At 30.7% G+C, this 21,876-nt stretch overlaps 11 protein-coding genes and 1 non-coding gene across 12 annotated transcripts, besides 1 other annotated feature; 8 read left to right on the top strand and 4 right to left on the bottom strand.

The window, feature by feature from the left end:
* Positions 1-119: 119 nt before the first annotated feature.
* Positions 120-1,523, top strand: TVAGG3_0261260 (uncharacterized protein; the record flags this gene model as incomplete). The annotated part of the gene is made up of 1 exon (XM_001326310.1): positions 131-1,522. The coding sequence occupies one exon, from the start codon at positions 131-133 to the stop codon at positions 1,520-1,522; it is 1,392 nt and encodes a 463-aa protein (XP_001326345.1).
* A 755-nt stretch (positions 1,524-2,278) lies between these two features.
* TVAGG3_0261250 (proteasome regulatory particle assembly) lies at positions 2,279-3,094 on the top strand (the record flags this gene model as incomplete). Its single annotated transcript, XM_001326309.1, has 1 exon — positions 2,279-3,094. One exon carries the CDS (start codon positions 2,279-2,281, stop codon positions 3,092-3,094), a length of 816 nt encoding a protein of 271 aa, XP_001326344.1.
* A 139-nt stretch (positions 3,095-3,233) lies between these two features.
* TVAGG3_0261240 (uncharacterized protein) lies at positions 3,234-4,457 on the bottom strand (the record flags this gene model as incomplete). The annotated part of the gene is made up of 1 exon (XM_001326308.1): positions 3,234-4,457. The coding sequence occupies one exon, from the start codon at positions 4,455-4,457 to the stop codon at positions 3,234-3,236; it is 1,224 nt and encodes a 407-aa protein (XP_001326343.1).
* Positions 4,458-4,661: 204 nt separating this feature from the next.
* TVAGG3_0261230 (BAR/IMD domain-like family) lies at positions 4,662-6,167 on the bottom strand (the record flags this gene model as incomplete). Its single annotated transcript, XM_001326307.1, has 1 exon — positions 4,906-6,153. The coding sequence occupies one exon, from the start codon at positions 6,151-6,153 to the stop codon at positions 4,906-4,908; it is 1,248 nt and encodes a 415-aa protein (XP_001326342.1).
* A 1,295-nt stretch (positions 6,168-7,462) lies between these two features.
* Positions 7,463-8,690, top strand: TVAGG3_0261220 (Type III pyridoxal 5-phosphate (PLP)-dependent enzyme ornithine decarboxylase domain-containing protein; the record flags this gene model as incomplete). Its single annotated transcript, XM_001326306.1, has 1 exon — positions 7,482-8,675. One exon carries the CDS (start codon positions 7,482-7,484, stop codon positions 8,673-8,675), a length of 1,194 nt encoding a protein of 397 aa, XP_001326341.1.
* A 159-nt stretch (positions 8,691-8,849) lies between these two features.
* Positions 8,850-10,043, top strand: TVAGG3_0261210 (regulation of DNA-templated transcription, elongation; the record flags this gene model as incomplete). The annotated part of the gene is made up of 1 exon (XM_001326305.1): positions 8,850-10,043. One exon carries the CDS (start codon positions 8,850-8,852, stop codon positions 10,041-10,043), a length of 1,194 nt encoding a protein of 397 aa, XP_001326340.1.
* Positions 10,044-10,246: 203 nt separating this feature from the next.
* TVAGG3_0261200 lies at positions 10,247-10,335 on the bottom strand. Its single transcript has one exon. It is a non-coding gene; the product is annotated as a tRNA-Gly (tRNA).
* A 483-nt stretch (positions 10,336-10,818) lies between these two features.
* On the top strand, positions 10,819-11,241 carry TVAGG3_0261190 (oxalate-binding protein family; the record flags this gene model as incomplete). Its single annotated transcript, XM_001326304.2, has 1 exon — positions 10,819-11,241. The coding sequence occupies one exon, from the start codon at positions 10,819-10,821 to the stop codon at positions 11,239-11,241; it is 423 nt and encodes a 140-aa protein (XP_001326339.2).
* Positions 11,242-13,001: 1,760 nt separating this feature from the next.
* On the top strand, positions 13,002-13,427 carry TVAGG3_0261180 (cupin domain-containing protein; the record flags this gene model as incomplete). The annotated part of the gene is made up of 1 exon (XM_001326303.1): positions 13,002-13,427. One exon carries the CDS (start codon positions 13,002-13,004, stop codon positions 13,425-13,427), a length of 426 nt encoding a protein of 141 aa, XP_001326338.1.
* A 339-nt stretch (positions 13,428-13,766) lies between these two features.
* TVAGG3_0261170 (uncharacterized protein) lies at positions 13,767-14,207 on the bottom strand (the record flags this gene model as incomplete). Its single annotated transcript, XM_001326302.1, has 1 exon — positions 13,767-14,207. The coding sequence occupies one exon, from the start codon at positions 14,205-14,207 to the stop codon at positions 13,767-13,769; it is 441 nt and encodes a 146-aa protein (XP_001326337.1).
* Positions 14,208-14,960: 753 nt separating this feature from the next.
* On the top strand, positions 14,961-18,161 carry TVAGG3_0261160 (protein ubiquitination; the record flags this gene model as incomplete). Its single annotated transcript, XM_001326301.1, has 1 exon — positions 14,961-16,700. The coding sequence occupies one exon, from the start codon at positions 14,961-14,963 to the stop codon at positions 16,698-16,700; it is 1,740 nt and encodes a 579-aa protein (XP_001326336.1).
* Positions 18,162-18,650: 489 nt separating this feature from the next.
* Positions 18,651-19,730, top strand: TVAGG3_0261150 (protein ubiquitination; the record flags this gene model as incomplete). Its single annotated transcript, XM_001326300.1, has 1 exon — positions 18,949-19,515. The coding sequence occupies one exon, from the start codon at positions 18,949-18,951 to the stop codon at positions 19,513-19,515; it is 567 nt and encodes a 188-aa protein (XP_001326335.1).
* Positions 19,731-19,853: 123 nt separating this feature from the next.
* Positions 19,854-19,883: a mobile genetic element.
* Between the last annotated feature and the right edge of the window lie 1,993 nt (positions 19,884-21,876).

Raw genomic sequence — 21,876 nt, 5'->3', positions numbered from 1 at the left:
GCAAATTAAAATATTTCAAAATCATTATATAACTTATTTTGAATAAAATATTATTTGATGTATTAGCAATTTAAAATTTATTTCCTAAATTTGACATTAGGCTATCATTTATCATTTGGAGTAGAATAAGATGAATGGTAAGATGGGCAATGACAAGCAATCTATCAACTCCAGTGATCAATACTATAATGATGAAAACGTTGCAGTATACAAGCAGAAATCAAAAAGTAAAAAGGGAAGAAATAAAAATAAAAGAAAATCACAAAATCAAAATCAACCTGTAGAAAACAAACCAACCAAAAACGATAAACTACCAGATGAAAATGAGTATTCCGATCTTTACTATTCGGATGATCCTCCATTTCGAGATGTTAAGCAACAAGTAATAGTAGATATAATGCCACCAACAAAATACAAATCGAAAGACCCCAACTCTAATCAAAATTCTATTATTTCTAATCAAAGTCAACAAAATCAAAATAACGAAGATATTCAAATTCCAAAGAAAACAACATCCTCACAATATGATGCCAAACCAGAAATTAAAATACGTAAAAAGAACCAAAAACCTCAAAATCAATCTGAAAAAGAACTTCAAAAAGCATATAATGATTTAGTTGAGAAAAATAAACCGCCACCACCAATGTTCTACATTCCCATTCAACGTGAATTACAAAGAAACTATATTAGGAGCTTAGAAAACGAAGATTATGAAGAATCAGAAAAAATTGATTCTGCTTTATGCACAACATCCAGAGTAATGGAAGAAGCCATACTTACAGAAAGACAGAATAGCGAGATGCAAGATTTCAAAGAACGTAAACAAAATATTAATAATCAAATTTCAAAGAAACAAGCTGAATGGAAGAACATTTTTGAACAATATAAAGAAGAAACACAAGTTCAGCATGACGAATTATTGAAAAGACATCAAGATGAAGAAGATGAATTTGCATCTTTATGGGGAAACCCAGAAAACCTTGCCTACTTTAATAAACCTAGTGCAAAATTGCTTCAGTTGCGATCACGTCAAAAATCACTTGCAATTGCAAGGAATTTTGCTGAAGCTAAATCTGTTAAAGCAGAAGTAGAACAACTACAACAAATCGAGAGCCAAGAAGCACAAAGAAGAGCTGTAGATGCAATGGTACTTGCACACCAAGCAATGCAAGCAAGACACCAACGAGAAATAGATTGTTTCCTTGAAAAAAGCAAAAGAACAGAACAATTTTTGAAAGAAGAAATGAGAAAAGATTTCCTACCTTTAGAAATGCAAATGAAGAAGCTCCAGAATAACATTAACAGCGGACGCTTAATGAATGGAAAGACAAAACCTAGATCAAGAGATATTTCTGAAGCTTCAACTCCAATTTCAATAAAAGATTCAGCAACTCAAAGGGCAATGCAAAGGTATAGATATAAAACAGAACCACTCAAGCTAGATATCAATGGTATCGACGTCAAATCATTGATGAAACGTCCTCCAAGCTGTATTAGAGTTACAAAGAAACAGAAGAATTGATTAATTAGATTTTTATTTATTTTTTGTTATGTTATTAATATAAAATTTGTTTATTATGATTTTTTAAATATAATACCAATATTTCTAATACTTGAAGTCATTTCAAGTTTTATATTGATTTTAATTTTGTCATTCAAATATAAAATTAAGCACTGGTGAAGATTTGATTAAGCCCATAATGACATTATACTAATGTAAGTGATAGATTTTTACAAATTTCAATTAATTGACAAAACAAACTTGAAAGTCTTGTTGCATCAAAAGACTTAAATTTTCTAGCTCTGGTTAAATTTTCTTTTCTTTCAAAAATACTACTTTGGTGACTTTAAATTTTTTAATGTCTGATCAAAACATTCATCCAAATAAATTCAGTGAATTACGAAATATCTATAAATATTACATCGATTCATATAACGCGCTGTATCAGCTGAAAACTGAAAATGAAGAAGAATTAAACTCGATTTATAAAATGATCAAGACAGAATTGATTGATTCAAATAAATCTCTTCCAGTAAAAATTATCAAAGATATTTTATTTATCATTCCATATAATAACCGCTATACAAAGTCATACTTGAAACTTTCCAAAAATATATTTGATGATTATAATGTTTCAGAGGTCAAAAATATTAATTCTATTTCAAACACCTTTTTTATAAAGAATACGGAATTAAATTACACAAATCTGATAATTTCGAAAAAATTAAATCCGAAAACAACGAAATTCATGCAGAAAATACAATTTACAGAGCAATTATGGACAATGACTTAGAAAAATTCATTTTTTTCACAGAAAGAGATGAATTTGATAAAGATCAAAAACTTGAAAGCAAATTATATCCAGGATTATACAATAGATATTCATTACTTGATTTATGTTGTTATTATGGAGCTGTTGATTGTTTCAAGCTATTAAGAACGAAATTTAGCTCAGAAATAACTCAAACATGTCTAAATTTTTCATTTTTAGGAAGAAACAAAGAGATCATGAGTGAATGTTTGAAATATCAAAAGCCAAGTAAAGAATGCATGAAATATGCAATTATTTCACACAACATTGATTTTGTTACATTCTTGATGAATGAATACAATATAAAGATCGAACTATTTTATTGTGGAATTTACAATAATCTTGAATCTTTTTTAGTTTATTTCGATCAAACTAATGATGTTTATAGAGTCTTTATTTATTCGGTAATGCTCAATATTCCATCACTTTGCGAATATTTCCTTTCACATGGTGTAGATATCAACGAAAAAGGTAATTACGGATATGCAGCTCTTCATTGTGCAGCACAATATAATAGTATAGAAACAGCCGAACTTCTTATTTCACATGGTGCAGACATCAACGAAAAAGATAAAGATGGGAGAACCATTCTCCATGTTGCAGCAGTTTATAATAGTAAAGAATTAGCCGAGATTCTTATTTCCCATGGTGCAGATATCAACGAAAAAGATAAATATGGAAAAACAGCCCTTCATTGTGCAGCACAATGTAATAGTAAAGAAACAGCTGAACTTCTTATTTCACATGGTGCAGATATCAACGAAAAAAAATGTAGTTTGTGAATTAAGTTGTAAACACCGAAATAAGTGGTAACTCTAATAATTTGACTAAATCATTATATTAAGTGGAAAAAGCTGCTTCTGATGTAAACTTACAGCATAATTAACTTGTCTTTATATAATACAAAACAACAATTTTAATTTAATTTTTTGAATCCATTTCAGTTCTATAATAACGTGAGAAAACAGAATATTTCTGTTTAAGCTTCTTCTCTGTTTGTTCCTTCTTCTTATTTTTAGCTTCTTTTTCTTTATCTTCGATCTCTTTCATTCTAGGGTCATTTGGAGGAATTAATTCTGGTAAGAGAATTGTTTTATTATTCTGCCCTAAGTTTAGGATGCGACAACCAGCATTATCAGCTTGCCTTCGTGGAGAATTAGCTGATGTTTTTGCCTGTCTATGTTTTTCCATAGAACGAAGGTAAACAACATCTATTCTCTTCATAGTCACATTTAATTCTCTTTGGTGTCTCTGAACAATGATATCTCTTTGATTTGCCCTTGTATCTTCAAAAATTTTCATTTGCTGGGCCTGATCTTGTTTCAGTTTCTTCTTGGCGTTCAAATAATCTTGTCTAAGTCTTTTCTGAGCTAATTCTGCTTCTTTTATAGTCTGAGCTTCTGATTGATCTTTAATTTTCTGAGCATAATCATAATCACCGGCCAAAGCTACTTGTTTTTCAATTTGTGAATATCCAAGTAGTGTTGAAGATGGTTTTCTGTATTTTCTTGGCTTTTCATGTACCCATTCTTCTTCAAATTCGTCCATTTTATTCTTTTGCTGAAGTACTAGCATTTTTCGTTTCATATCAGTCTGCTCATCAAAATAATTAAGTTCTTCTTGCTGAGATTGTTGTAACGTATCGTGATTTTCTTCTGCAAGAGCCGTTTCAACTTCAATTGATGTATCAGGTTCTGGTTTTTCCTCAACATTACCGTATTGCTGAAGCCCATCTATGATATTTAAAGCGATTTTAGCTTCGACGTAATTTCGAGCTTGTGCTTGGTGAGAAGAGTAGCGTTTAAGAAAAGAAATTACATTAGCACGATCTTTCGGTTCGACAATATCTAAAGATTCGCCTTCAAGAAGCTGGCTTGCGACTTTTTCGATTTTATCATTATCCGTTTCTTCCTTCTTTTTCTCTTTTGGTGGCGATTCCTTAATGTATGATTGAATCTTTTCAGGTGGCTTCTCGTCTTTATACTTAGTAACTCTTCTTTTTGAAATACTTCTTTGTCTTGGAGATTCTGATGATGAATTCGATGTGTAAGTGCCAATACCATGTGGTCTTGGCTTTATTTTAATCTGAGAAAATCGGCATGTCTGGCGCCTCGCAGTTGTTGGCGTACTTTCTGAGGCAGACATTGATGAATTCTAAAATTTTTGTCAGAAAAATCGATTTTTTTGGGATGTGCACGTTATGTACTGTTGAGTTCAATTTCAAGAATAAATTTCGGGAATAATAACGTTCTATCGTCAAATTCAAATTGAATAAAAAATATCTGAATCAAAGCAATAGATGATGATTTCCACCCAAATATTTGATACTTGCAGGAAAAGTCATAAATTTATCAATCCATTTTTCAAATTACTCTTTATCCAGAGAATGTGAAGATCAATTTCTTATATTAAAGATGATCTCTATGATAGGATATATTGGTAGCATGCATAAAATCATTTTGAGTTATCCTTTCCCATTAATATTAGACATTAAATAAAAAATTTCGAATTTCAAAACATTTCAAAGTTGAAAAATAACGAGAAGCATGAATTTTAATCAATCTATAAAAAACAAAATAAAATCAATAACGCTCTACTCCACAAATTCAGCCGGAATTTCTGTAAATTCGAAATTCATTGTTGTGATGTAAGCTTTTGGACCGCTCTTATAGTGAATATATACTGCATCATCAACATTTATCTCTGGTGGTCCAGCGAAGCTCTTAACAGCTCTTCCGACTTTTGGAATGTAACTTGAAACTAAAGATTGGTAAGAACCCTCAAGAATGACGCCAATGAAATCTCCAGACTGGGCAAAGAGTATTCCACTGGAGTCTGGCCGGGCAAGAACAACTTGGCCCTTCTTAAGATCATGAATCTCTGGAGCAGTGGATTGGATGTCCTGTGTGAGAATGGCGACTCTGCAGGACTCAACTGCTTCGAATGTCGATCGCGTTAAATACTTTGCTGGATCGAAAGATAAACCAGGGAAGGTTAACTCCGCGTAAATTGTTTCTCCGCTTGAAGTTGAGCATTCTCTCAATGTATCTCTTAAGTCGTAGCTTAATTGATCGGTTTCGCCGGCTGCTTTTAATCGGTTAGTAATCAAATCTCTTTCTTCTTTGATTTCCTCGATGAAAGGTGAGAAATTAATGTAAGCATCCGAAATTTCGTTGTTCAGGCGGCTATCGAGCATTTCATATTTGTATAAGATATCTTCCATGTTTGCAGCCCAAGAAGCTTCAGCATCGTTTCGCTTATTGTGGAGATTAAAGACTTCTTCTTCAGCTGCGTAAAATGCATCGAGAGTTGAGCTATATTTTGATGAAATTTTCGGATCATCTTTTTTCGGATATAAGTTTTCCAACTCTTTAGAAAGATCTTTGTATTTAGACATTGCTTTATTATATTCATTCGTAATGCTGACGAGCATCTGAGCGCAATAGTTGCCCATTTGAATCATGTTGTTCGAATTCGTTTCAAATCTCTTTCGTGCTTCAATTATCTTTGTAACAAAGGCATCTTGGAAGTATTGGACTTCTTTCTGCAGTCCAGGAGGCGATGAAAATACTATTTGGCAGATTTCATTTAATCTTTGCATGAATTCTGGTTCAGTTCCTTTAAAATTAGTTGGCCCTTTGACATTGTTAACAAAGTTTGTAAGGCCTTTTGATCTCTTGCTTGGGATGTCCAAAGGAATCTGGCTGATACTTTTAATGAACTTCTGATTCGATTCGATAAATGAATTGCATTGCTTGATAACAGCATCTAAAAATGTAAGTTTTGCATGGCATGAGTCTTTAATTACTTTGAATGAATCATTATAAGATAAAGTACTCATTGTGTATTGTTTTCAATAATGCGGGGATGTCACTTTTATTCGAAAAATAGAATTCGGAATATATTTGTATACGAAGAAAGTTATAGAAGACCAATCTTCGTCAAATTCAAATTTGACAAAAAATTCTGAGAGATGGAAGAAATTGTTTCGGAACTGTTTCAAAAAAAATTATTAGTAAATCTTCACTATAAGCATCTTGGAAATTTTTCAAATTATTCAGAAAAATTTGCTAGATATCAATCGGAGAAACACTGTATATACATGCCCAAGTTCTTATCTAATGAATCCGAATGCATAGGATTTAGATTCATATGAAATTTTATTCAAAAGACTCTTTTCATATACGTATCAATCATATCTAATGTGTTTTCTTGAACACCTATGGACCTGTCAAATGGTGTGCTTTAACATCACTTCTGTTTAGAAATTTCCTACTAATTATTCTTGAAAATTTATATTTAGTTGATTGAATAAAAATAATGCGAATTTTCACAGTGAATTTGAAATAATAAGCACAGTTATAATTATCTAAAGCAGTAGTTATACTATATATCTTGATTTTCTAATGATTTATCAAAATATCAATTTCATTATGCCTAATATCATAAAAAATAGGCACAGTAGGAATGTTGAACAATCTGGTATGTTTTTTCCAGGAATAACTATGAATTACAAGCATTTCAAGAAATGTGGGTATGAACTTTGGGTGAAAATGATGCGTAACTCTTTGCAATTTCAAAAAGATATTCATGATAACATATTAATTATCGAAACAAGCCGTTCTAGTGAATGAAATTCCACTTTGAATCGCAATAATTTGATTTGAATCAGCAAATTAATTATTCTAGCCAATATCGCATGAAGTGATGAATAGTATGTTTAAATACTTTATATCTAAATATATTGAAATGTAGAAGAAGCTAAGGATTTCAGCAAAGAAAGTTGTAATAAAATAAGAGTCGTCGGTTTTTTTTACTGCTTTATCGTAAAATCAGGTTAATATTATCTGTATTAAAAATTATGTCATAATTTATAGATAAATTGTGTGTTTCTAACCGAATTTCTCCATTATCGCACACAAAATTTGCCATTATTATGTCACTTTTACGATAGAAAATTTCAAATAAAGCACGATAAAAATTTTCGAAATAATCGATATATGAATACTGATTGAAGGAATCGTCATCTTGTGAAAAAAATAAATTCAATAAAAACTAACGATGGAAATTTAATCTCATCTATTATTTTATTTAGCATCTAGAATTGATATAGTTTGAGCAAAATGGTGAATTGAAAATTGAATTTTTTTATGTTAATTTTTAGTTGTTATGCATCACGTAGCGCCGCATGATAATTTTACCATCATCAAGAACCTTGATAATACAGTTCAGAAGTGCCTTGAGCAAATGGATAACGATCAGGCTTTCTGGATTGCAGACTTCAATCGCATTCGCAGATCTCTTGCTCTTTGGGAAGAGAATTTAAGTAGACTTCATATCCACTATGCAATGAAATGCTGTGATGAACCAGAACTTCTTAAATTCCTTGCTGACCGTGGTGTTGCCTATGATTGCGCTTCAGAAGACGAAATCCGTCGTATTCTCGCCTTGGGTGTTGATGCAAATCGTATTGTATTTGCTCACCCAATCAAATCCATCGATTCGATTAAATATGCCAAAGAAAATGGAGTTACACGCCTTGTTTACGATACAGAGAGTGAATTACGTAAGATTCTTCGTTATTATCCAGAAGCAGAAGTCTTCCTTCGTATTAAGCCACGTTTTACCCATGCAAAGATCCAATTATCCAACAAATTCGGTGCAGACCCAAAGGAAGTTCCTAAACTCATGCAATTAGCCTCCGAACTCGGTGCCAATTTCATTGGATTCTCATTCCACGTCGGCTCTCTTTGTGATGATATTACGACATTCCGTGTTGCTCTTGAATACGTTGCAGAGCTCAAGGCCAAGGCAGAACAGCTCGGATTGAACGTTTCCTTCATTGATATCGGTGGTGGATTCCTTCCTCCATCAATCAAAGCCAAATACACTTTCGCAGAAATTGCTGAAGCAATCAATACAGCCATTGATGAGCTCTTCGACGGAGATGAGATTGAGTTCCTCGCTGAGCCAGGACGCTTTATTGCTTCGGATTTCATGGATCTTGTTATGCCAGTTATATGTGTCAAGGAACATCACGATCCAGATGGTGACGAACAAGCAGTCTTCATAGCTGAAGGTATTTACGGAGCTTTCAACGCTCTAAACTACGATCACGCTGAGCCTCATTTCTTAATCAGAACTGAAGGCGCTTCTGAAGGCGAGATGATCAAGACAAGACTCTGGGGACAGACATGCGACTCAGAAGATCTCGTTTACGAAGAACTCAGCTGGCCAAGGCTCGAAGTCGGAGATTATCTCATGATTGAGAAATTTGGTGCTTACACATACGCGCCAACATCATTCTTCAATGGTTTCATGCACCATAAGGTCTTCCACATTAACGAGGAAGATGAAGAATAAAATAAACAATTAAAACAGTCTCATTATGTCTTGAATGAAAAAAAATTACAATTTTTTTTAAAAAAGTGACATTTTATATAAACTCTTCAAAGAAATATGGAAAAACTCATAAATAACGGCATCAGTCACTTAGACAATGATCCTATAGAAGAAAGCAACTCCGTATTTTCGAAAATGGTCATTTTTTCCGCTGATAAATTTCCGGAATCATATTCGAAATACACAATAGACAAAATCAATGCATTGACAAGTGATGGATTTATATATGAAACGCCTTGCTTCGATGAATTTGTTCTACAATTATTTATCGAAGTAAGCGAAAACGAAAATTTGCGAAATAATATCATCTCAATGGCGTATTTACCAAACTGTCGTAACAGATTATATATAGAAACAGATGATCCTGATAAAATTACTAGTTTATGCAGCAAATTCCAATTATCCAAAATAGAAATCACAAAGTTTGCTCCTTATTTGATTAATTTCCCTTATTACAGATTCTATGACAATAAGAGCAAACTATTTGCACGAATTTCAGTCGATCCTTTGAAAGATGAACCTTGTCAAATATTAGATATCAATTACGTCAAAAAGAAAGCAATTGTCAGGTCGTGGTCGAATATAGATAAGAGTAAATCAACACCAATCGATGAATATACAGTAACTGATTCAAAAGCGTTAAATACAACCCAAAAAGTATCAATTTCATTTGATAAAACTCGTTATAGCGATAAAGGATTTATTTTCCATGGTGAAAAGTTTATTGGCGAGTACAAAATTTCCAAAATCGACATGAGACAACTTTATATCTGGAAATCCTATATAAAACCTTCCGAAAAGTTGAGATTCGACCATCCAATTCCTGGATTGAGGCTTTTAAAGCAAGAAGCAAAGCCTTTAAAGTTAAAATTTAAACATGAAAGTAGGATGCATGGAGAAGTGCTTATTGGCAAGCCTAAATTTAATATTTTATTGGATGTGAAGCCAAAATACATCTCAATGCCTTATCTTTATCAACTTATTGAAATTGATGAGGAAACTTACGGGGTAATCACAGAGATTGACATAGGATCATTGACAGTTCTCTTGAATGATAACAAACTCATCAAAATTCCTGTAAATTACAAGCTGAAAGAACTCAGAGACGACGGAACATGCAGAGATGCTGAGAATAGGCGAATGTTTATAGATGATTATGTTAAGATACTAGATGGAAAGTTTATTGGCAAAGAAGGAAGAATCATTCACGCAAGAAATAAAATAATTTTGATTGGAATTTACACCGATGACAAATGTAAGTGCATGTTCATTGAAGCAAAAGGAGTTAAGTTGATTCAAGATGATGAAGGTGCTCTTCCTGAAGGTTAATTTTTTTTCTAATATTTTTTTGTCTGATGTAAAAATAAATGTTGTTTCTATTATATTTCATATAGTTTTCAAAAGTTATTGCAAAATGTACCAAGTTTTCAAGAAATTTAAGTTTAATCTACGATTCATTAACTAATTTCAGAAATTTTAAGACCGGAAATTCGTCCTATTAAAAAAGTCAATCTAGCTTATTGAAAAAGTATTGCACCTTCAGGGAATCGAAACCGGACCCCCACCTTGCAGAGCGAATTGTTCTTTTGCAAGTTGAAATTCTAGAATTAGGCCAGCGGTGTTCTACATTAAATTCAAATTTAATTAACTAATAATGTATGTATCATTTCATAAAGATACATATAAAGTCCAAATTGTAATAGCATCAAACAAATTTTCTTAATGACTTGTGATGAATGATTATATTTTATTTAAAGTGAATAATTCTTCCTCATACATCGATGTTAGGACAAGTATTTACCAACATTAGTAGCTTAGCCTATTGGTTCACTATGACAAATAATTGGAAGGATTAATGCTATAAGTACAAAAAATAAATCAAGTGTTCGGAACGGTAGTCACGCTAAGAAAATCAATTTGAATTGACCGGACTTATAATGCACATTATAATATGAATTCTTATATGTTATATTATATATCTTTTAAATCTTTTATATGATTCTCATCAACAATACAAAGAAAAAATTTTTAAGATAAAAATTTTTAATTGACAGGAGTGTAAATTTCAAGTGATCATATCATTTTTCACTCAAGCAGAAGAAAGATGAGTATCCACACAGTTGCAAAGGCAGATAACTATGTTGTTGGTGAAGTTGGCAAGTTCAGTGGCCTCGACAAGTTCGAGAATGGCAAAGCATTCCTCGGTCAGGCCTTCGGTCTTACATTGGAAGTTTCCATCACAAAGTTCAAACCAGGAACTGCAGTTCCATTCTTCCATGATCACAAGAATCATGAAGAAGTCTACATCATTGTCTCCGGTGCTGGTGAGTTCCAGCTCAATGACAAAGTTGTCAAAGTTTCCGAAGGAAGTGTTGTCCGTATCTCTCCAGGTGTCTCAAGAAACATCAAGAATACAGGTAAGACTGACTTGATTGTTATCTGTGCACAAGCAGAGAGAGACTCTATTAAGGCACCATTTACAGAAGACTTCATCATGACAAAGACTGATGCTAAGTTCTCTAAGTAAAATAAACTATACTTCTTTTTTTAGTAATATCTAGCTTACAATAAATGAAACATTTTTATTTTTTTTATAAAAAAACACATCATTTTATTTCTACGAATAAACATGTTGATATATAAACAAAAGCACACTTAATATATACTTTAACACATATGTAACATCAATATTTCAAGGTTTCACCAATATTTGCGCAGTTTATTTATAGAATTGCATTTAATGAAATACGACAATACATATCTTATTTAATTGATATTGTGTGTATTGTTGATATGTATTATTAATATGCATGACAATACCACTTATAATTAAAAATTTTGATTTATCATATCAAATTTAAGGGACCACTGCAAAAATTGAGAGACTCAGAAAAATTGAGAGGCAAAATGAGATTTATCGTTTTCGCCTCAATTATAAATACTTATTTTGCTACTCATCAGATTGATATTTTTGAATTCTCACCAATATACACACCTTTTGGTATGATACTTTAGCATCATGTCATTTCGAATTAAAGGAAAATCTTGAAATGGGCGAGTTTTGAGATGATTTGCATTTTTCGATTGTTTTTCTATTTTCGAAGCATGTTTTAAAAATTCACGATTTTCTGATTTTAAAAGTGGATCGATCAAAAATTTTTATTGGCCAATATTTTTATATTAATTAAAATCTAATATCTGCGAATTTTATTGCAAATTAAATTGAGAGAAAAGTCATTATTATATACAATTTTTTTCAGAAAAGTCTTGTTAGAAGTATTACATGATAACTATGTCAATTCCATATGCAAATCATTAAGTTTTTAGTTGAATTTAATTTCAAATATTTTTTATTTTTAAATATTAGGTCTGATTGAATATGAATAGATATCTGTTCAAATTATATCGATGTAAATCATTATTCATAGAATATGATTCCAAATAGAATTTATCAAAATAATCCCTTTGAATACTTATCATTTTTACGTGTATCAATATTCAAACTTTGTTAATTCATGATACAGTTCGTTTTTACTCCTATATGTTCTACAATCATAACAAAAATCTCCTACAAAATAAATGAATAACAGAAATTTTGAAGTTCTTTGTGAATCAAATGGTCGTATATGATGAATATATGCAGTTAACAGCTATTATTAATGATAAATTTCCAATTTTATCGTTAATAATTTTAATATTTAATATGAAAAGAGAATTTGAATGCTGATAATAAGGGAATTTGACAAGCATCTTGTAGGGATTCAAATGACCGTAACTTAATTTTTTCGATTTTTTTGAATTTTTAGCCTTAGTAAAACATCAACTCGTTGAAGATTTTTAAAAGACGATAGGTCTTGTTTGGCCGTGCAGTGGTCCCTTAACCTCTTGACATTCTCAAAAAAGAAAAAATATAACACAAATAGCATTTCTAAACAATTAATACTATATAGAAACAGATTACATTATGTATAATTTATGAATACATTGAAAATAAACGATGCATACTTTTTTTGAATATATGTTGACCATTTTGCCAAATACAAAATTTTGAGAGAATTGATAAGAATTTTCGGAACGGTAGTCACGCTAAGAAAATCAATTTGAATTGACCGGACTTATAATGCACATTATAATATGAATTCTTATATGTTATATTATATATCTTTTAAATCTTTTATATGATTCTCATCAACAATACAAAGAAAAAATTTTTAAGATAAAAATTTTTAATTGACAGGAGTGTAAATTTCAAGTGATCATATCATTTTTCACTCAAGCAGAAGAAAGATGAGTATCCACACAGTTGCAAAGGCAGATAACTATGTTGTTGGTGAAGTTGGCAAGTTCAGTGGCCTCGACAAGTTCGAGAATGGCAAAGCATTCCTCGGTCAGGCTCTCGGTCTTACATCTATGGAAGTTTCCATCACAAAGTTCAAACCAGGAACTGCAGTTCCATTCTTCCATGATCACAAGAATCATGAAGAAGTCTACATCATTGTCTCCGGTGCTGGTGAGTTCCAGCTCAATGACAAAGTTGTCAAAGTTTCCGAAGGAAGTGTTGTCCGTATCTCTCCAGGTGTCTCAAGAAACATCAAGAATACAGGTAAGACTGACTTGATTGTTATCTGTGCACAAGCAGAGAGAGACTCTATTAAGGCACCATTTACAGAAGACTTCATCATGACAAAGACTGATGCTAAGTTCTCTAAGTAAAATAAACTATACTTCTTTTTTTAGTAATATCTAGCTTACAATAAATGAAACATTTTTATTTTTTTTATAAAAAAACACATCATTTTATTTCTACGAATAAACATGTTAACTTTAAATCAATAGAATTCACAATTATTTAATAAATTCTCAATCCTTACATAATATCATCAACTGATTCGTTAAATGTTTAAAATTCAGATATTTGTGTAATTATCCCACTAATTAACGCCTAAGCACTACTAAAATTTTCAGAAATTATAGAATATAATGTTTAAACAAAATACTAAATAGATTATAAATAAACACTAAAATTCAATTGCCGCTGACTTCGATAATCTGTTAGAAAATCATTGTTACATCAAAATTTTTCCGATCATTGATTAAATATTCGAATAATGGATAATTATCTTGGAAATACTTAATAGCAAGTGCCGTGCTCTTCTTTGCTTCTCTAGGTTTGGTTTTGTCACTCTTTTTGTAGATCGGATCATCTGGATGATTTTTATAATAATCTTCCATTACGTTTATCAAAGTTTTGTATGTGACGTGATGAAAATCACGTCCGAACCTCGAAATAAATTTTTTGTAAGCTTCAGATTGTTTGTAATTAAAATCTCCAAGTTGAGACATGATCCTTCTATCATCAATATTCACTGATTCATCCTTTGTATACTTCTTTATCAGTTTCTGCATTTCAGGTGAAATTCTATGATTACTCATTTTTGAAAGTAGCTTGTTGAGCTCCGCAATGATAATAGCTCCACTCTTGGTATCTTCCATGATTTTCTTCCTAAGTTTATTGATATATTCTGCTCTGCTCATGCCAAAATGGAATGATAAATTTAAAAATTTCCAGTCATATTTTTTTTGCCAAAAATAATATTTAAATGAATACATTGGGATCTATATTAAAACTATTTTGAAAGCCATTGAATTTTATAACCTCAGAAAAAAGATTCAAAGGTTTTTGAATTGTAATATATCAAATATCAAATGCAGAACTTTTTTCTTCAAAAAATTTGACAAAATATAATTGAACGTCTTATTTTACGGGTAATGCTCATTCAAGAATGCTCCATTTCTTCATTTTTAGTTAATTAGAATAAAACCAATCTTGTGCGAAAGAACATGACTTTATTTTGAAATATTTTGATAATTTGTAATATAGCACAAATATGTGGTAGTAGAGTTATCAAAAAAGTAGTAAAATTGATTCGTGGGTTGTAATTAATAGATTATGAGCATCTGGTGCTTGAAATTGAACAAACATTAATAATTGAACCATTTTATTTTGCACACACATAAAATGGCTTATAACAAAGCAATTCCTATTGAATTTAATGTTATTAATCTGAAATTCAATATTGAAAAAATTTCAAAAAAGAGTTATTTTCAAATATTTCACTCATAATTTTTCGTACAACAGGCACAGTATCTCAAATTCAACTTAAAAATAGCTAAAAGATTTTAGATTTTCTTTGATCACAATAAAAAGTTGAAATTTGACAAGCTATGAAAACGTGACATTTAAAAATGAGCAGTTTGATAGATTTTTTTGATACCTTTGAGTTTACAGAGCAAGACGGAGTTCGTATTGTTGAACTAACAGAAGCTGAATATGATTTATCAGGATTAGAGTTCAAAATCAACTCTCCATGTCGTGTTATTTCCAAATGTAACTCGAATGTGCATCTTGGCCGTATAGTAATAGCAGAATGCGATACAGAATGGGATGGCCTATCAGTTGAAGGCTCAATCGTTGTCAGAAACGCTGAAAATTTCATTGTTAGAAATTGCACCTTCACTAAAGGCAATACTGGCAGTGGCGGCTGTATTGTCATTACCCGTGCAAACAAATCTCTTATTGAAAATTGCTATATTCACGATTCTCAGACTTGTGGAATTTTTGTTGAAGCCAGCGCGTTAGCAGTCATTCGAAACGTGAAGACAAACAAGATAAACTCTCAGAATGTCTTCATTACTTGTTACAGCAAGGCAGAAGTAACAGATTGTGAATTTACAGAAACAAATGACACAGCTCTTTGCTGCATCTTCGAATCAGCCATCCAGCTCACAAATACTACTATCAAGGACTCAAAGGGCTTTGGTCTCAACTTAAACAACGCTTGTTTTAGCATAAATAACTTAAAATTAATAAATACAACACAGAACGGAATTAACATCTACCAATGCGAACAGCCAGCTGTGATCCAGAATTCCTACTTCCAGAACACAGGATCTTCCTCAATTTCCATCATAAACCAGTTTGTTCCGATTAAAATCATAAACAACGTTTTCGAGGACATCCATGGCAACGCGATCATCATGACAGAAGAATCAGTCGGATACATCGCTAACAACATCACAAAGAAGATCGAATTCCCCGCTGTCGCAGTTTTACAAAAATCTTCAGCTATGATTACAGAAAACGACATTTCTGGGTGCAGCCGTGCAGCCATATGCGCACGCTATGCTCAGACTGTCGAAATCTTTAAGAATAAGATCGATGGAGCGGAAGATACCGGAATTTCAGTTTCAGACTCAACAGATGTTAGAATCCATGACAATATTATCATGAACTGTTTAATTGCAGGTGTAGAATCATACAACGAAAGCCAAGTTACTGTTAAAGATAATGAATTTGATCATCCAGGCAAATACTGCTTCATGTGCTATGCCGGAGCATTCCTTAATGCTAGTAATAACAAGATCAAACATCCTGATGAGTCAATGATCCTTGTTTCCACTCACGGAAGCGGAGATTTTGTAGAAAACACTTGTACAGAGTGCGATGTCCAATATACAGGTGAAACAACAGGTGTCATCTTCATGAACAGTAACTCCAACTACGAAAACATCACAAATGACGAGAAAAGGTCAAATGACAAAATAAAATTCATTCCTCCATATCAAGATCCTTGCCAAGGCATGTGTCTTAAGTGCCGCAAGAAGCCAAGAACAAGATTCCTCGTTCCATGCGGTCACAAGATCTTCTGCGACGAGTGTGGACAAGAAGCAGTCAAAAACGGCGAAAGTTGTCCTCTCTGTCGTTTTCCAATCGCTTCTTTCACGTGCAGCTACACTTCTACATGGGATGATGACTCTAACTTGTGCTCTATTTGTGCTGAAAACGAGGCAGACGTTGTGATTCTGCCGTGTGGACATACAGGACTTTGTTCGAAGTGTGTTCAGAACTGGTTCTCTGAAAACAACACTTGTCCTATTTGTAGAAAGGAAGAATCATTCATGAAGAAGATTCACAGTAACTTTTGAATTTTATTTTAGCTATTTTTTTTATTTTATTATTTTGTTATTTATATATTATTATTATATTTTTTGTGGTATTTTTTTGCTTTGATTTTTAGATGTATAAAATAAATCTTTAATTAATTAATTAATTAATTTTATTTAACGATGTGAAGAGAAACAACATTAATATAATAACGAATGAAGTTTATTAATTGTTGATATTGTTTTTATTTAAAATGAGAAGAGAATAAATATTGTGTTTTATTATATTGAAGTAGAAATGAGAAGAGAAACAACGTTGGTATAATAACGAATGAAGTATAATGATATTGTATTAATAGTTGATATTTTGTTTTAGACGAAGAAAGTATCAATTAAAAGAGAAACAGCATTAATAAAATAACAAATGAAGTTTAATGATATTGTATTAATTGTTGATATTTAAAAAAAAGCAATATGAAGAAAAACGGGTAATTATAAATATTCTAGAAAGTAGCCCAATCCACGATTTTCACTCTAGAATGATCTAGAAATGTGATTTTGTTTTAGATCAGTAAATGCAACATATCCTCCTGAACTTGTTGAATTATTATCAACATATGAATCTGAAATAGTCAAACCGGCCATATAAGTTTCTTGATAAAACATGAAAGGTGCAATGTTATTTAAAAATATCGAATGATCAACATCAACTATGTATTTACAGCAAAATAGAATTTGTTTATATGTTGTTCGGCATTTATTTTCAATAACATTGCAATAAGAAAATATTTGATGTAATGCAAGAGACCCACTGTTAAAATAAAATGATTTACTTCCTGATTGATTGTTTTCTCTGAATGTTGAAAAATTACATATAACAGGATTCGCTAGAATGCTACTATAATATGATGAACAGCTACCACATTTGTTGTTAGTGCAATTGATATTCGAAATAAGTATCTCTCCATATACTGCACTGAATGTATAGCTTCCTTTTGATTCATTTTCTCCGCATTTATAAATAGAAACATCAAATGCATAATTTTTAGAATCAGCAAGTTTAGGCCGATGATAGAACGCCATGTTATCTTTTGCCAATGATTTATAATAGCATGTTCTTTTTTGAACAATTTGTCCTAATTGCTCACAATTATAGAAAACAGATCCACCACTTGAAGTGGAGCTACAATTATTAAATACAGATTCTTCAAGTAATGTGAAGATTTTGTTCGTTCTTTCGATATAAATTGCACCACTTTCTTTGCATCCTTTAAAATAGCAATTGAAAACGTAAAAATTATTATCACTAGTGGTATTATATAGTGATTCTCCATTATGTGTCTGTTTAACTTGTAAAGTATCTCCATAATATTCTGACCAAGAATTTTTTCTTGAATTTTTCAAACTTGAGCTTTATTTTTATAATACTTTGGAGTAGATTTTGGTTATTTACTTGATAATGATACATTTTTGATTCATCCAGAATGAGAAGGCATATCTTCGTAATGAGATAAGAAAAATTGAGAAAACACGATTATTTTTATTCAAATATTGATTATATTGTGAAAATTCTTCACATCATTCTGGCAAACAAAAATGTAATAAAAATTGCTTTATTATACTTTTATGTTTTCGTTAAATTTAACTAGAAAATAACTATCCTATTATATATTTATAAAAGGAGATAATAAACCAGAACCAGATACCAGATTGATAATACTCCTCAAAACACTACATTTTTTGAATGCTCGCAATTTTTAGATATTCATTCATGAAAAATGATGGTGTTATATGATTCTCAATGTTTTTTTTTTCATCAATAAAAGTTTATAAACCGTTCTCTAATTCGAGTAGTGAAGACGTCTCAATTTTATGAATTTAAACTTCCACGGCACTTCAAAACTATTCTACTTAGATTTAGTTGCAACCTTAATTCATAATTTATTCTATCGGCGCGCAGCGCCGATGGAATCACTGAAAAAAAGTGCTTCTTTTAATGGGAGTGATCCAAAGCATTTTTCGACTGTTCAGAAATGAAAATGAATGCGATTTAAGAAACCTTAAAACACTTAATGTGTTCGACTACCCTAGTCAAGCTTCAAAAATTATTTGGGATGTCAACTCCAATAATATTTTACAATCATCATCCCAAATTATTGATTTTATTATAACTAGCCAAATACCTATCCAAATGGCACTTAATTTAATTGATGTTTTTTCACAAATTCGTGAAAAAGATATTAAATTATTTACCGAACTTTATCAAAAGATATCAAACGAATTTTCATGCATGATCAAACCGAAAAATGATAAATTAGCATCTCTGTTGCATTATAAAGGTTTCAGGTTTGAGAATTTCAGACCTTACAAGAAAGAAGAAGAAATTCTCAATTTATATTCAATTGAGTCCCCATTATATTATATCGCATGGGATAAAGTTGATGATCTCAAAAGAAAATTCCCAAATCTCGACATCAATAAAAATATAGATGAATTCACTCCACTTGATTGCGCTCTTAATTATGGATCAGAATTATGTTTCAATTACTTGAAAAATTTAGGAGCTGAATACACAAATAACTCAGAAAAATATGCTGTTCAAGGTGGAAACGAAAGCATTTTTATGCATATGATAGAAGAAGGTAAATCATTTGATAAAATGATTAATATAGCATTGAGGTATCGACACAATGAAATTGCTGAGTACCTCCAATCAAATTTTGGACAAACTCCTGATTCAATAGCACAAAGCATGTATTTTGGAAATTATGATGTTGCATCTTATTTACTCTCTAATGGAGCAAATATCAACGATATTTATATTCTCTTTCTTTTCACAATTATCGTTGTTTTATGAAAGAGAGAGGGTCAAAGTTGCTATTTGTCACTTTTCCACAAGAATATAATGGGGAAAAAGTTATCATATAGTTGATCTCATTTACTGAGGTGAGAGATGCATGTAGTGTAATGGGATAAACAGTGTGATTGCTACTCTACGTCCTAGGTTCGAGATACATGGCTTAATTTTTTCTCTTTTTTATTGACGTAAACTATTCAATTTTTGTGTTCTCCATTCAAATTTCAGAATTTTTTTTGCAGATTTCACGCTACATTCGAAGTTACCTTTTGTAACAACCACCACTGCCTACGAAAGACGAAAGTGTGTCACAATTTCACCCGGAAATCCGACGGTTGTTTAAGAGTATGCACTTTTGTCACCTACTCTTTTATGAAATTCTCTTTTTATATCATTTTTATTATTGTGTCATAGAATTTTCTTCCCTTTCATATTTATTGTTATTTTATGAAATTCTCTTTTGTTTTGTGTTTATCATTGTTAAATATGGTTCGCTGTATATTAATGAATCTCCTCTTAGCATTGCAATCAAAACAAATTCAATAGATATTGTCAAATTCCTAGTTAACCATGGTGCTGATGTCAATCTGAAATTTATTCTCTTTCTCTTCATATTTAACATTGTTTTATAGAATTTTCTTTCTTTTCATATTCCTTATTATTATATCACATTCTCACTCGTTTCATGCTCGTCATTGTATTATGATATTCTCTTTCTTTTCATATTTTTCATAGTGTGATAGAATTTTCTTACTTATCATATTTATCACTGTTTTATGGAGTTTTCTTTCTTTTTATATGTATAATTGTTTAATTGTGTTTCCATTCTTTTCATTTTTACCATTATTTTATATCATTCTCCATCTTTTCATATTTATTATTGTTTTGTTGTGTTTCCTTTCTTTTCATTTTTACCATTATTTTATATTATTTCTTTTCATATTTGTCAATGTTATATATAGTTCTCCATATATTAATGAATGTCCTCTTAGCATTGCAATCAAAGAGAATTCATTAGAAATTGTCAAATTCTTAGTTAAACAGGGTGCCGATGTTAACATGAAAATTATTCTCTTTCTTTTTTATATTTCTTTTTATTTTATCTCATTAACTTGCTTTTCATTTTTATCATTGATTTATGTAGTTCTCTTTCTTTTCACATTTATCATCGTTTGATGATGTTCTCTTTCCTTTAATATTTATCATTGTTTTATGAAGTTTACATTCATTTCATATTAATCATTTTGTCATAGAAATTCCTTTCTTTTCATATTTATCATTGTTATATATATTTCGCTGTATATTAATGAATCCCCGCTTAGTATTGCAATCAGAGCGAATTCAATAGAAATTGCTAAATTCTTAGTTAAACAAGGTGCTGATGCCAATATGAAACTTATTTTCTTTCTTTTAATATTTATCATTGCTTTTTGATATTTTCTTTCTTTTCATTTTTATCATTGTTTTATGAAATTTTACTTCTTTTCACATTTATCATTGTGTCATAGAATTTTCTTTCTTTTCATTTTGGCCATTATTTTATTGGATTTTCCTTCTTTTCATATTTATTATTATTTTATCTCATTTTCTTCCTTTTCATATTTTTCAATGTTGAATGAAATTCTCTTGATATTATTGAATCTCCTCTTAGTATTGCAATCAAAGCGAAATCTTTAGAAATTGTTAAATTCTTAGTTGAACATGGTGCTGATGTTAACATGAAACTTATTGTTTCTCTTTTCATATTCCTTATTATATAATTGCATTCTCTATCTTTTAACTTTTATCATTGTTCTATGAAATTTAATTTCAATTCATATTTATCATCATTTTATGAAATTTTATTTTGTCTCGTGCTTATCATTGTTTAATACAATTCTTTTTATATTAATGAATCCCCTCTTAGCATTGCAAACAAATGGGATTCAAAAGAAATTGTTAAATTCTTAGTTGAACATGGTGCTGATATTAAAATGAAACTTATTGTTTCTATTTTCATTTTTAACATTGTTTTATAGAATTTTCTTTCTTTTCATATTCCTTAGTATTTTATCGGTTGCACTTTCTTTTCATATTTATCATTGTTTTATGATATTCTTTTCTTTTTCATATTTATCATTATTTTATTACAATTAATATTTATGATTTGTTGTAATTATTAATATGATCAAGAAGAACAGAAAGTGAGAAGCGCATCACAATCTTTGCATCTTTTAAAATAGAAATTGAATACGTAAAAATTGTTATCGCATGTTGTATTATTTAGTGACACCCGATTAATGGTCTGTTTAACTATTCTGACCATGAATAATTTCTTGAATTTGTCAAACTTGAACTTGATTTTTATAATGTTTGAATATG

Source organism: Trichomonas vaginalis, chromosome V (assembly GCF_026262505.1).
Source record: "Trichomonas vaginalis G3 chromosome V, whole genome shotgun sequence".
In the NCBI taxonomy this organism is placed as follows: domain Eukaryota; phylum Parabasalia; order Trichomonadida; family Trichomonadidae; genus Trichomonas; species Trichomonas vaginalis.
Note: the sequence above shows the minus strand (reverse complement) of the source record. Positions and strands in the feature narration are given on the sequence as shown.